Raw genomic sequence first — 13,182 nt, 5'->3', positions numbered from 1 at the left:
GTGTGGACCACCTGGTGTGTGGGAAAGCTTCCAGTTCTTAGTTTTCTGTTTATCATTGTCTGTTTCCTCTTTATTCAGGGCTTTATTAATCAGTTGTTCTGGCTTTGGAGATCTAGATGTATTGGTTTTGATTAGAAATACTGAGCATCTTCTACTGAAAGGATTTAATTTTTCATGAAAGCGTGATGCAAAGTTCAAGAGAAGACCAGCAGACCGACCACTAAGAAGTCCAGTAGCGTCCAGCTGAAACACTTGCTGTGAGACAGCTGTATGTCACTGCTGCTCACCCTCCATGGATGGCAGAGCCTCCAGTGGTGATGCTATGGAGAACAAAGGGTGGCAGCTGATGGGCTTCTCTGAGCCAGGTGGTAAATAGGTTATTTCTGAAGTAAGCCAGACTTTGGAATCAAGGTTAGTGAGACTGCTCGAGCAGACCGAGTATCAGCTTGCTGGACACTTCTTCTTCGGGTGCTCAGTGCAGCACCTAGATTGGCTGTGGGGAGCCTTTGCTGCAGGGCTTGAGACTGCTGGGACTTCACTTTGTAGAGTTGAAAGCCATGCATATTTTTTTCTTTTGCTTTGGTATTTGGGTAGCTCTGTAGTGCCCTAGTGACTTTCTGAAAGGCTTATTCTATAATGGGCAGGTTCCTGTCTGTGTTAGGGGGATAATGCTCCTATTTCTTTGTCCCTGGTGCTAAAAAAAGCAGAGCAACACTCTGTACCTCTGCTTCTTTACCTCTGAAAATGTTTTGCTCTGCTGAGCTTGCCTACAAGAAGAGGACTCCTCTCCTTATGTGGATGACTGGCAGTTGGGATTTCGGGAGGAAAGTTGCCTTCGTTCCAGAGGAGCACAGCCGCTTTGCTGTGATGTGTGCGCTGCAGTTCTGTGAAGTCTCTGCAGTGGGGATCTTGGTGTCGGCCGACTTGGAGGCGCTCGGTACCTCTGGTGTCTGCTGGTACTGGGAACGGGGAGCATGTGAGTACCTCAATGGTCACGTGTTAAATACACTCCTGGGAGACTGAAGGGGACTGACAGTAACATAAAGCTGTATGCTGGGACACAAACCTGAAGCAAAAACTGAAGGAGGATGCCTGCGCTGGATGGAGCCTACTAAAGGAATTCTACCAGTAAGACTACCTCACCTTCTTGTGCCAGGTACTTGTGACACAGTAACCAACTGCAGGTGTGTGTGTTTAGCGTGCTGAGAGTTTCAAGGGTTTGGGGTTGTTTTCCATTTTTAATTAAGAATTTATTGAAAGATTAATTCCTTACTGTCATATTGACAAATATGTGAAAAATAAGTGAACAGTGTAGAGCTGTTTATACCCAGGTGGCCCTGAAAGTCTCTGGTTAGGATGGGCTTCCCCCCCTGCCCCCCATTTTTTTTTTTTGTGGTTCTGTTACTCAGTCCAGTACTGCAGCCATGGGGCACTGTGGGCTCCATTTAAATCCTAAGAAATACTTCCTTAAACTACTGACCCTGGTGGTTTTGTGTAGTCCTAATAAATACAGTTTCTTGTCATCAAAATTAGTCATAATAGCTGTTACATGTTCACTGAGGCAAACAAAAAGGTTCTATTGCTTGTCAAACAGTAATAATGGACTTTTCTAAGGCTCTGAACAAAGCTGAGGACAAGAACCACTTGTCAGTGTGAGTGCTGGTTTGGGTTTTTTTTAACTTAGTGAATTGTAAGAAAGGGCACAAAATCAAAACATCTTTTGATGTGGGTCACAAAGACCACCTGTTAATCGCAGCAGAAAGAAGCAGAGAAAGGTGATTCTACAACTCAAAGAAGGGATGTTACTCTTGCCCACAGGCATTTTATTTGACCTGCATATTTGGCATCAAGCACTTTTTAAGTATGTGAAGCATCTTGGGATGTGTGGGGAAATCAGCCTCTTGGAGGGAGGGCTAAGTGCACACAATCAAGCTTCCTTTTGTTTTAGGGCAATAGAGAAGTTGTTTCTTGCTGTGGTTGTATGCTTCCCCCCCCCCACCTGTGTTCACACATGGGTTTTCATCAAATACTGGGAGAGGTAAATTACATACATGAGGAGGTGGGGGTGTCTTCAGGATAAAGAGAAGGGCTTTTTGTTCTTGGAAAAAAGTGAGAGAAACAGTTCTGTTTGCTACTTTCACCACTCTGTTTTGTAGTTCTAGGTGAGTGGAACTCTGCCCAGAGCAGATGGGGGGGGGGGGGGGTGTTGCCCACCTCCCTGCCTTTCCTGGTCGGCTGCTGGAGCTGAGCTGTGCTGCCAGCAGGGCTGCCCGGTGCAGGAGATGGTGTTTCCTCACAGCCCACAGCATTTCTCAGAATTCTACTGTACAATCCTCCTATGTTCCTCCAGCTGCAGCCGGGTGGATTCCCTCTTGGGCAGTTTATCCATGCCATTGGTAATACACACTTCCATACAGACATTGGGTTTGTATTAGAAAACATTTGCATTTTAGTGAACAGAATTGTACTTGAGGCAACAGTTGTACTTGGTGACAAAACTTCACCAGTCCGCACTGCTGTGTTCAGCACTGTGTGTCAGCTAGAGGCCAGACACCACTATGAGGTAATTCACACAGTGGATTAATGCCTGTTCTTGTGATATGCATGTAGGCCCGAGAAATGGAAAGCTTTTTCTTTCTCCACACCAAAAACCCTTTCTTATAATTTACATTAAGAAAAGCTGAAGTGGTCTCCTTTCTTATTTGCAGAGTAGTTCTTTATTATACATAACTCTTGGTAATACTTGCATGAACAATTTTACCATTTGTGGTAAACAGATACTCAGAATTTCTTTGAAGATTGATTTTACACCATTAAGGACAGGAACTGCACTGTCTTACACTGAAACACTAATAATAGAATTGTCCCTGCCTTTAAGGGTGGTATTAAGAGAAGCTAATGGAGAAGTCTTCTGAATCTGTTACGCTTTCAACAGTCTCTTTAATCCAGGGGATGTAGTTGGATACTCTCGTATATACACCGTATTTTCCTTTCTCAGCGCAGCCCTCGCCCCAGCTCACGATCCCCAGGAGAAACCAAGTGTTGTGGTAAGACACTGTGAAGGGGCCCCCGCTGTCCCCTTTGCAAGCGTCGGCGACCTCGGTGCTGTAACCTGCACAGAACATGTTATCGGTGACGAGCCTGGCTGTGGAGCGCTGGCAGGTCTCCGTGCTCACGATGGGCAGCTGGACTTTCATGAGGAAGCGCAGAGTGGAGCCCCTGGTGTGAGTGGCGCCCCAGCCGCTCACCGTCCCCGTCCGTCCCTCGGCAGAGAGCAGGGCCGCGAGGCTCGGGCTCGGCAGGCAGATGGGAACGACGTACTCGTTAAAAACAACATCACTGCTCAAGTACAACAGGGCGATGTCACTGTTGTAGATATCTGAATCATAATGGGGATGTGTCCAGGTTCGTTCCACACCGATCTTCTGTTCTTTGAATTCTCTCTGGTATTTGTCAAAGTCTCCTGTATTCACGACAAGTTAAAATGTTAAGCAAACTCTAGCAGCTAGGAGGCTGGAGGAATGGGAATGACAGGGAATTAATTCTCTGACCTTCCGGCCCAGGGGGGCACACACCAAAACACATCATGCTCTGCAATGGTCGTTCCTTATACTGCAGCTTTACCTGTTTGCCCTTTAACAGCAAAACAAAGTTGTTGACTGGATGAATGGATACTTGCAGAGGTTATGGCTTCCAGGGTGGGGATTTTTACCATCAGGATTGTCACTGCTTCTTAGCAAACACTGTATTTCGAATGGGCCTTTGTGTTCCCCGCCCCCAAGAACATGACATGAGCATTAAGATGCAGCCCTGGACAAGGCTGAGGAGTTGTTTCCTGTCAGTTATGCAGTGCTGTGTTCTGTTTGCTCCTCTTGCATGTCTCTCTTCTGGGGGTTCCAAGCACAAGATTGTGTTTATTGCAGCATTCCTGCTGTTGTAACCGGTGCTGTAGCACATTACAAGGGAGTGATTGCAGGCACTGCAGCAGGAGACTAATCTCAGGACTGATTAAAAAACAAAAGTGACTTAAGAGCAGACCATCACCTACAGGAATCCTTCTGAGGTCTACCCTGAGCTGTGCTTAGTCTCTGCACACAAGGAGTTTGCCAGAATGGGTGACAGGAGGAGATAAACCTGTGCCTCACACTCCCAGGTTTGCCTTGAAAACAAAAGGGATGAGCTGGACCCCCCCGGCACTTACCTGCTGCCAAGAAAATGAAGCGTTCTGTAACTGAGTGAGGCTGGATGTGCGTGTCCGTTCCTCAGCTACCTACTGCCCTGCGCTCACGCACAGTGCAACGCGCGTTTCAGGGGAGCACTTACCCCTGTTCATCCAGACCTACTCACCGACGGTCACGTGGTGCGGCCGGATGAGGTCGAGGCAGTGGGCAGCAGTGACCACCCAGCGACTGCTGATTAAGCTCCCTCCACAGAACCCAACATCATTACTGTTCCGGATCAAAACCTGTATGAAAGATGAGGACGAAGGTGGCGCCACGGCTGCGTTCAGTACCTGTGCCACTGCCCCTCTCTCGGGTCGGTTGCAGGCTCTGTATCCTGAAAATAACACTTCTGGCAATAATGACTACAGCACGCCAAGCAAAGATGACAATGTTAAAATAGTAATAAAATGACTGCACATCTGTGACAAGGGAACAGAACTGTACAATGAACTAAGCTTGGCAAAATCAAATGGGATTAGAGCTACAATGACTGGCATTCTCCTAAGGAAACCAAAGTATGATGGTGATTTTTTCATGTGGCTTGAAATTTTCTGGGGGTGGGGGTGAACAGTAACACAAGGTGTACTTCATTGGTACTCAGGGTAAAAAAGAAGAGCGTGGTGTTTGTCTACAAAGTTAGATAGAGAAGTTTTTCACTTTCCCAGTTGTCAAGTGAAAGGGCAAGAGTGGAGATTGAGAAACTTGTTTTTCCTTTTATTGGTAATACAATTTGGAATGATCTAGAGAGCAGAAGGTGAAGTAAAAACACACTGCTTGGCGTTAGATGTTTGTCTTGTCTATTCAGAATTACAAACGTCATTAATGCCTCGGCATGTCATCAATTAAACTTCTCCCTGAACCTGTTATTTCTTGTATTAAACTGAAGGAAAAGCTGAAATTTTGGTACTCTGCAGTTTCAGTGAAATTAATAATCAAATAGTGGAAAAAACTGCAACACAGTCTGGCCCCCTACCTTGGTCTAGTTCCCGGAGTAACATCATGTTTTACGTAAGCCCTTTTGACTTCATTCTATATACTATTGATGCTTTTGGTGTTCAGTTCAGTAGTGTTAGAACAAAACACTGAAAAGTAGCAAAGAAAAATTACCTGAAAATTCTGTCTTAGGTTATGAAGAACTAGAATGGAAAGGGTTTGCAAAACCCTTTAAAAAAAAAAAAAAACCACCATAAAATACAAGATTCAATTACAAATTGCCTAATGGAATGAAAATGTAAAACTTCCTGGATGGTATTTCAAGAAGAAAGTGTAACAAGTAGGCAGCATTTGGACTATGTTTCCTTCTCGCAACCCAAAACCAGGTCTCACTTATCAGAAGGAAAGCAGCTGGTGTTCCTCCTAGAAGTGCGTGAGGTGGTGGAAGCCCGCACAAGGAACTGGTAGTGCCATTTCAGCTTGCAAAAGTGTGCAATGACTGCAGGGTCCGTGCAGGTTCAGCCTGCTTTTCCACCTGTAAAATACCTCCTGATGCGTGGAATGGGAAAATCTTTTTGTGTGACAGCAATAAAATAGACTGACGATAACCTGAGCTGGTTTAGATCAGTCTGTTAACTTTCTGTGCACAAGCTCATAAACAATAATAGTACACTGATGAAATGGAGACAATATAAATAAGTGAAAATTAGTAACAAATAAGGACATGGACACACACAAGAAAGCCCAAAACCAAGATTAAAAAAACAAGATAGTGGAAATAAAAGAAACACTTCAGGGAGATTCCCCTACTTGCCACATGCCGGTCGCCTTCACATTTAAGCCCTCTCAGTTTTATCTTCCCTACTGTAACAAGTAGGAAAAGCTCAGCTTTCTAATGAAGAATCTCACCTGGTCATAGAAAAATTTTTGTGAAAAATACCACCAGCCGTTCTTCCAGCAGGAGTCAGAAGCACAACTTTTCACCAAGAACATTTAGGAACAAAGAACCTGAATAACAGAGCAGGGGAAGATCTGATTGATGTAGTTAAGAGAGGAAGCGTTAAGCTGAGATCACAAAAGCGCACGTATCTAGGATAGGGGGAAGAATGATAAATAAGGCAACTAGGATACACCGCATCAAAAAGACCTGTAGAAGTTTGTGGAATACCTGTGGCTGGATTGCTCTAAACCTGAAACAACCTTTTATAATGGCTTGATGAACTCTGCTCCAGACAGAACCAGTGATGCTAAAGCAAGCAAGCAGTCAGGTGTGGTATTTATCACCAGACTAGAAGAAGAGTATTACCTGCCAGGGGCAATGTCCACGGTGACACAAAGTTCCTCCGGTTATCCTGGAGTCATTGTGCTCTAAAGTGGAGCTGACCTTTAGCGGGACCAGCTGAGGCGTGTCTGAAGCATTTCCCCAGCTGCTGCTGCCATTATGCCCATCGTGCACGGTTTGAATGGCCCCTGGTTGGTTCTGCCTAGCGCTCTCCCCGCTTTGGTTTTGCCCAGCAGCATCTTCCACCGCCGCCTTCTGCCTGGCAGCGGGTGCCGTGCTCTCGTGCTGCCACACAGGGCCCTGCCTCGGCTCATTCTGCGGAGCCGGGTGGCTCCCAGGCTGGCCTGGTCCGGTGGTCCCCTGCCTTGCCTCGTCATGCTCGGGGCCACCACCCATCTCCTGCCCAGCAGCACCATCCCCCAGCAGCTCCTGGGGCAGAGAGGCCACCAGTGTCCTGTTCCAGCTGGAGGCACCACCTGCCACCTCCGCCCCTCCAGCGTCAGCCTCCCTGCACGTGCTCTGCCCGAAGGCATCCTTCAAGGTCTCATTTGCCCCAGCAGCGCTTGGTTCCAGCTCCGTTTGCCTCACTGGGCCCTCCGTGCTCTCATTCCGCTTGGCCAAATCATCCCCATGCTCACGCTGTCCCCTCAGGAGCATTTTCTGCTCCAGAGCCTGCCTGGCTTTAGTCAGGCCACATGGAAACCGTGCTGGAGGGAGGAAAGACAGAAATAAGGATTTGAGTTCAGGGTCCATGGTGTCATGTCAAATTCCAACACAAAAGCAGCATTTTTCCTGAAGAATGGGCTTCAAGCCCCCTGCAAGAGCCCTGGAACAACTTGATGTCAAACTCCACTTTCACCACCCACCATCATCTGACCAAGGTGTGTGGAGCTAATTACCGAGAAACAGCACATGGCTGTGCCTCTTCCCACCACAGGCATCAGCCACGGCGGGCTACTCCAGGAGCAGCCTGCTGAGGGCTCTCTTCAGGGCAGAATCCAAACCCAGCGCTCCCCCTGTGACAGGACACCTTAACACAAAGTTTTAAGCCCCCTGTCATGTCCCCTCGCCTTCTAACACTGCGGTTTTAGATTCATAACTCAGTTAAGTTGATCTAAGTCTGTGCTGCTGTTAGAAGGAACAGGCCCACCCCAGACTGTACTGCTGCTCCTTCACCCGGCACGTGCTCACAGGGCACTGGATTAGAGAGAGACACCTGACTGAGAACCTTAACATTTAAAATAAATAAACCCAACATTATAAATAAGACAGATCTTTTCCATGCACTAAGTGCAAGCTGCAGTAGCTACAGCATGTGTAGCTCTTCTGCAACTAGTGAAGAGGAAAAGACGGTGCCTGCGAATCCGCTCTTCACCTGACGTGACTCCGAGCGGCCCACGTTTTACCTGCTGGCACACATCTCTTCCCGTCCTCGTGCAGGGTGTAATCCTTCGCGCAGGAACACACCACGTGAAAGGCGCTGCTGCTGTCCCTGCAGTAGTGCCAGCACCCACCGTTCTTATACCAGCATTCAAGCTTCTCTGTGATGGAAACACACAGGCATTCACTTGCTTATTGCTGCACGTGGACCCCTGAGCAGGGCACAGCCTCTAGCACGATTATTATATGAAAGAAAGTAGGAAAAAAAATCTGCTGAAATCTCGCAGGGAAACAGAAGGAAGTACCTCTCACAGTACTGATTTGTAGCAAACCAAACACACTGCCTTATGTCTATTGTTCTCCTGTTTCTACCATTTTCTTATTTGCCAGCCTTGTTGGGAAGCCACAGCTGGGCTCCAGGCCTTTCTGCCTGTAGAGCAGGGGCAAGAAAACACCTGGAAGGGCAAACACTCCCAAGTGCCCACATTTTTGATCCATCTGCACATCTTATCTTTTATATCATGACAGATTTAAAGTACTAGGCATGTTGATGGGGGCCAAGTCTGCGAGAAATTGACTGAGGTTTTTATCCATTGTTACATTTAAAAAAAAAAATCATGTTTAATTCCTGCACTGTAAAAAGAAAAGGTCGACAAAAGCACTTGGGGAAAAAAAATTTACTTATGAGTCATAGTTTCCATGTCAGTTTGGCTTTTGCTGTAATTTCATGCCTCAGTCTTTTGCAAACCAGATACAGTATTTCAGAGGACCTAAAATCTGGTAAGAGATAGGCAGCTTTTCTACTTCATTTTTTCATCCGTATATTACAACATAAATTCAAATTTTTCTTGGTTTACACTAAGCTTTGGCTAATTTGTTTGATGCTTTTACTCAATAAAATTAAAAAGAGAATAGGGCCTCACCATGAATGATCTCCCGTGCAGGCATCTGTGGCAGGAGATACCAGAGATACCAGAGCAGTGGTATCTCCTGGGGGAAGAGGGGAGGTGGCCACGTGCCTTCCTCAGGGCTTGCACAGAGGAGTGCAAAAGCCCTGAACTGCTCCATGGGAGGAGGGGGTGCCACCCTCTTCCACACAGCACAGCAGAGCTCGAAGTAGCTACAGCTGCTGTCACAATGTCATTCCCTTCCAACGTGTCATATAAGAAAACACTGTTCTAACGAACGTATGAATCTTCAACAAACAATCTGTCTACCAAAGTCACCACTGATAACCTCAGTGAGGAGCTTGTGCAAAGGTTCAGCTCAAGTATCCAAGGAGCAAACTCCAGCTGTAATCCTTCCTTCCCAATGCATGTCAGTGTGTCTGTTCCTGTACTCACCTTTTTCACAGTTGTCTCCTCCAAATTTTGGGGGGCAGATGCAAAAGTAATTGTAGTGTCTTATTATGCAGACTCCGCCATTGTTACAGGGGTTTGTACTACATGGATTTAAATCTAAGAAGAAGAAACAAGGCATAGTGTCATTCCAGGAATTAAGAGAAGCCTGGCTTTAAACTGCCACATAATTCTTTGTACCCAGAAGGGACACAAGAAATAGATTTTTTTAAAATTCCATTTTTTACCTACTTTTGTAATTGAACCAAAACTCCATCTGCAAGAAGAAATCACAAATGAAGAAAACAGTAAGTGGTCAAACTGGTTACTGAAGGTATCATTTTAAAACCCATTTTTTAGGATTCACGTTAATTAACACTTTGATTAGAACTGTGAAATACATTCTCAAAGCAGATCTCCTGATCATCACCATGCAGCTCACTTTCATTCGCATCGTGGACCAGCCACAGAGTGCATAAAACTGAATTGTACTGGAATGAAGCTGAGATCCATAAATGCTCCAGCCAGTGAAAGGTCTGTGGCCCCAGGCTGGGAGCGAGAAGTGACACCCCGCTCCTCCCCGCAGCGTGGCAATGCGAGGCCCTCGGCACCCGCTGCTTCACTTGGAAGAGCCGTTTCTACTGTGCTGTACCACCTGCTAAGGAAGACATCACCTAAGCAGCTCGGGCCAGACACAACAGAAATTGGGCAGCTCTGTTTACAACTGCAGTTCCAGGCCATTTCAGCAGCAGGTCCCAGCAGGACGCCTGCAGCCTGCTTCCCAGCCGGACGCGCTCGGGCCCTGGGAGCGAGGCGCTCCCCCCCTGGATTTGGAGGGGTCTGATCAAGCAAGTGGCCTCTGAAAATGTCAGAAGGATGTTGCTGGATTGAGGCTCTCACAGAAATAGGTTTTGGATGCTTTTGAGGAATCGTATTTAATGTTTACACAACAAACTGAGCACTCGCTTAGAAAGTGAGATCTCACAGGTGCCTTGCGTGACCCATCCCAGCTACCAAGCTGCAGAGCCATGCCAGGTGGCTGGCAAACCATTCCTCACTGTTAACCTTCCTCTATTTTTCCCAACATAAAGTTTCCCACCGTTTTCTCCTGCGAATGGAAGATCTCCTTAGCCTCCTCAAATGAACACTTTTCCTCATTGCATTCTCTCTCCAAGTTCCCTGGACGAATCTCTTCTAGAAAATAGTTAGCACGTTTATGGACTTTCAGGACCTCGTGTGCTTCGTCTTTTCTCATAAACACTAGAAAAACAAGATTGAACAGCTGATACTGGAAGACAACAAACCGGCACCATTGCAGTCACCATCATGTGTGCTTTCAGTTGAGTAAATAATATAAAGAAGGGGAGCAGGAATCTACGTAAACAGCCCAAAGGAAAACAAAATTAGTCTGTGTTCCAACAAAAGGCACTGGTAGTTTAAGCTTTCTTTTAGGGGATCAGAAGACCCACTACTGAGACACTACTGAGATTAGTGCAGAAACAATTTTTTTATTCCACAAGACTTGAGTATTGCAACTTTTTGGAGGCTGGCTGTATTTTCCTGCCTAACCTTCCTGATTCACAACATTATTAGTTACCTGTCTGTGTGTGCATGTGGAAATAAAGCTGAAAGGAGAGGCTTGGTTTGTATTTGGTGTCAGCTTTGTTAGATACTCAGCAGTAGAGACCCAGTGCTTTCCAGGAAGCTACTGTGGCCACAAAAGGACAGACACTGCTCCTTCACTAAGCTATCTGCCCTCGTCCTGCAATATCTTAAGAGCTATTACTGTCAATAAATTAAGGGAGGAGTGGCCAGAAGAGGGACTATGGCAGTAAGGTCCTCCCCACATACCCCCTGCTGCTCCATACAAGGCTTTGCCATGGCACCTGTAGCTGAAGCACAGCGCTCCCAGGATTTTCCAGCCAGGATGCTCTGAAGGAAAATGAGGCCTCACTCAGCCCTCGTGGATGTACTGATACCACATGCCATCACTACGTAAAGAAGATGGAGGTTTTTGCCTTTTTGTTAAATCTCCAGAAGCGTGGCTCTGTATCCAAACCCCATCTGACAGATTGAAGAACTGCTGCTGAGAAGTGTTTTAAGAAGAAAGCTCACTTTGTAATGCTGACAAAGCCTACTAAAATTCATACAGCAGTTCACTTAACAGCACTCTGTTTTCCTAGTCATGGTTTAGTGTTAGAACCTAGTTTTGGAGATGGACCATAAAGACACACATTTCTTTGCAGTTACTGGATTGGTATCTATAAAAATGACTGAAATTCTAGAATAATATTAAATTACTTCATTTCTAGGCAATTAGAAACAGCCCACAAAAACTCTTAGCTGAGAAAAGCTTTGGACAGATCCTGCTGTCTGGTAATAGGGAAAATGCCTTTCACTTACATCAGTGAAATTGCCCTTCACCACCCCTTGAGTTCTGGGGTCACCTTTAAAGGATTTACCTATTGTAAGCAGGCATCCCACGTAGAGGATGTGCCTGTTGTGAAGCCTTCTGGTTTGCAGATACCACTTCTGCTCTTCCTGCTCTGAAAGGACAGCCCTAATCATTCATGAGATCCTGTACATTCTCACGCTTGTTCTAAAGCTCTCTGAAGCCACTTCCAAACCTTGTGTAGCTGTTGTAGCAAAATCAACATGAGGTCCAAGAACACATGTTGAAAGCGCCTAATTTTCGCTTCCCAAATTGGAAAATTTGCCATGCAAAAATAATTCAGATTTTGGGTTCAATGTCACAAGGAGAATACTCTTCAACAGGATAGTGGTCTAAGTAGGAAGTTAAGAAAAGCTGATTTCTCTTGGAAATATATATATGAATATTCATTTTTTTTCTTGTGCATTCCAGAAGTCCTTCTTCAAACCACAGGACTTTGTGTTCAGAAAAGGAAATAGTTTCAGTTTAAATGCCAATATTGCCACAATAAGACAATTACGTTAAAAATGTAATTCAGAAGTACCTACCTGAGTATGAAAATGGGCAGCTGCTGTTGATGGAGCACATCAGTAGGAGAAACATCACAAGTGAAGAACTACTCTCCATTTGAGTGAGCATTCAGAATACTCTGACTTCCTACTGCTTTCCTTCAGAGGGAAGAGAATGAAATTGGTATGTATATTGTCACATAAAACAACAAGGGTGAATTAGCCCGCAAAAAAGATGAAGAAGTAGAAGGAAGAGGACAAGAGAAGGGACAAAGAAAGCAAATTCTACCCAGTTCATTTTGACCTGATGTCCGTTGTTTCTCCAAGCCACGCCGATGCTGCACACTAACAGGAATCCCAACAGTTCGCAAGGCAACATGCAGAGATTGACCTAGCCAGGATGTGGTGCAGGGTCTGATCCAAAGCCCACAGGAGTAATAAAAAAAGGCTACAGTGAGCACGGGAAGGTGTGGATCTGGCCCAAACTGAGCTGAGGCCAGTTCCAGCGACAGCCTTGTTTAAACCGCGGAGGATCCCAGGCTGAGGGCTGAGCTGAACACTTCAGCCAGCAGGTTCTAAGGACGGCAGCTGCTGGGTAATCACTGACAGTCTTGTCAAGTAAGACCGTATGCACAAAGCCCAACGAGGAGACCATCCACCACATACCTGGCAATAAAGGTTACAAGACAGAAGTTTGTATTTCTTCATATTACCTTCCCAGGCTAAATAATTTACTAGGATTTGACAGCACATACCTCTTCGCTTTTTCCAAAATCAGAGGATCCAGAATGCATTCACTTTACACAGAACCATGCAATTATACTCACTTTTTTCTTTATTTTTTTAGGGGAAGACAGGAGAGAGATTTGGATGTACACCAGGAACAGCCACGAGGTCAAAAGGTTAATCATTAACCAGTCACAAATATTGACAGAGGAGAGACAACCTTCTGGATTCTATGAAACACATCTGAAATCCAAAATCAGAAGAAAATTGTGTGTGTGTTTCCACACACATACACGTGTGCATTAAGGAAAAAAAAAGTCCTTAAAAATACCCTCCAACAATAAAAGCCACTTCTTTGCAT

General features: G+C 45.6%; 1 protein-coding gene across 4 annotated transcripts; it reads right to left on the bottom strand.

Moving 5' to 3' along the window:
- Nucleotides 1-2,694: 2,694 nt before the first annotated feature.
- Nucleotides 2,695-13,182, bottom strand: LOC141926984 (coagulation factor IX-like). Of its 4 annotated transcripts, XM_074833546.1 has the most exons (11): nt 12,851-13,182; nt 12,385-12,761; nt 12,135-12,254; nt 10,255-10,415; nt 9,408-9,432; nt 9,162-9,275; nt 7,845-7,979; nt 6,463-7,145; nt 4,348-4,465; nt 3,249-3,463; nt 2,880-3,112 (listed from the first exon to the last, which is right to left on the bottom strand). In XM_074833546.1, exons 3-11 carry the CDS (start codon nt 12,223-12,225, stop codon nt 3,017-3,019), a joined length of 1,638 nt encoding a protein of 545 aa, XP_074689647.1. In that variant the 5' UTR covers nt 12,226-12,254; nt 12,385-12,761; nt 12,851-13,182; the 3' UTR covers nt 2,880-3,016. The 4 variants fall into 4 exon arrangements, with proteins under 4 accessions (XP_074689644.1, XP_074689646.1, XP_074689645.1 ...); XM_074833543.1 differs by having other exon boundaries at nt 2,695-3,463; nt 12,851-13,169; XM_074833545.1 differs by having other exon boundaries at nt 2,695-3,463; nt 10,255-10,349; nt 12,851-13,168.

This window comes from Strix aluco, chromosome 9 (assembly GCF_031877795.1).
Source record: "Strix aluco isolate bStrAlu1 chromosome 9, bStrAlu1.hap1, whole genome shotgun sequence".
NCBI classification, from domain to species: Eukaryota; Metazoa; Chordata; class Aves; order Strigiformes; family Strigidae; genus Strix; species Strix aluco.
This window is presented reverse-complemented; position numbering and strand designations above follow the sequence as displayed.

Coding starts and splice junctions, on each gene's coding strand:
- LOC141926984 (XM_074833543.1), bottom strand. CDS start 12,225: ATGCTCACTCAAATGGAGAGTAGTTCTTCACTTGTGATGTTTCTCCTA. Junction 7,980..9,161: donor AGGAGACAACTGTGAAAAAG/GTGAGTACAGGA, acceptor TTTCCATCACAG/AGAAGCTTGAATGCTGGTAT. Junction 3,464..4,347: donor GCCGCACCACGTGACCGTCG/GTGAGTAGGTCT, acceptor TCGTGAATACAG/GAGACTTTGACAAATACCAG.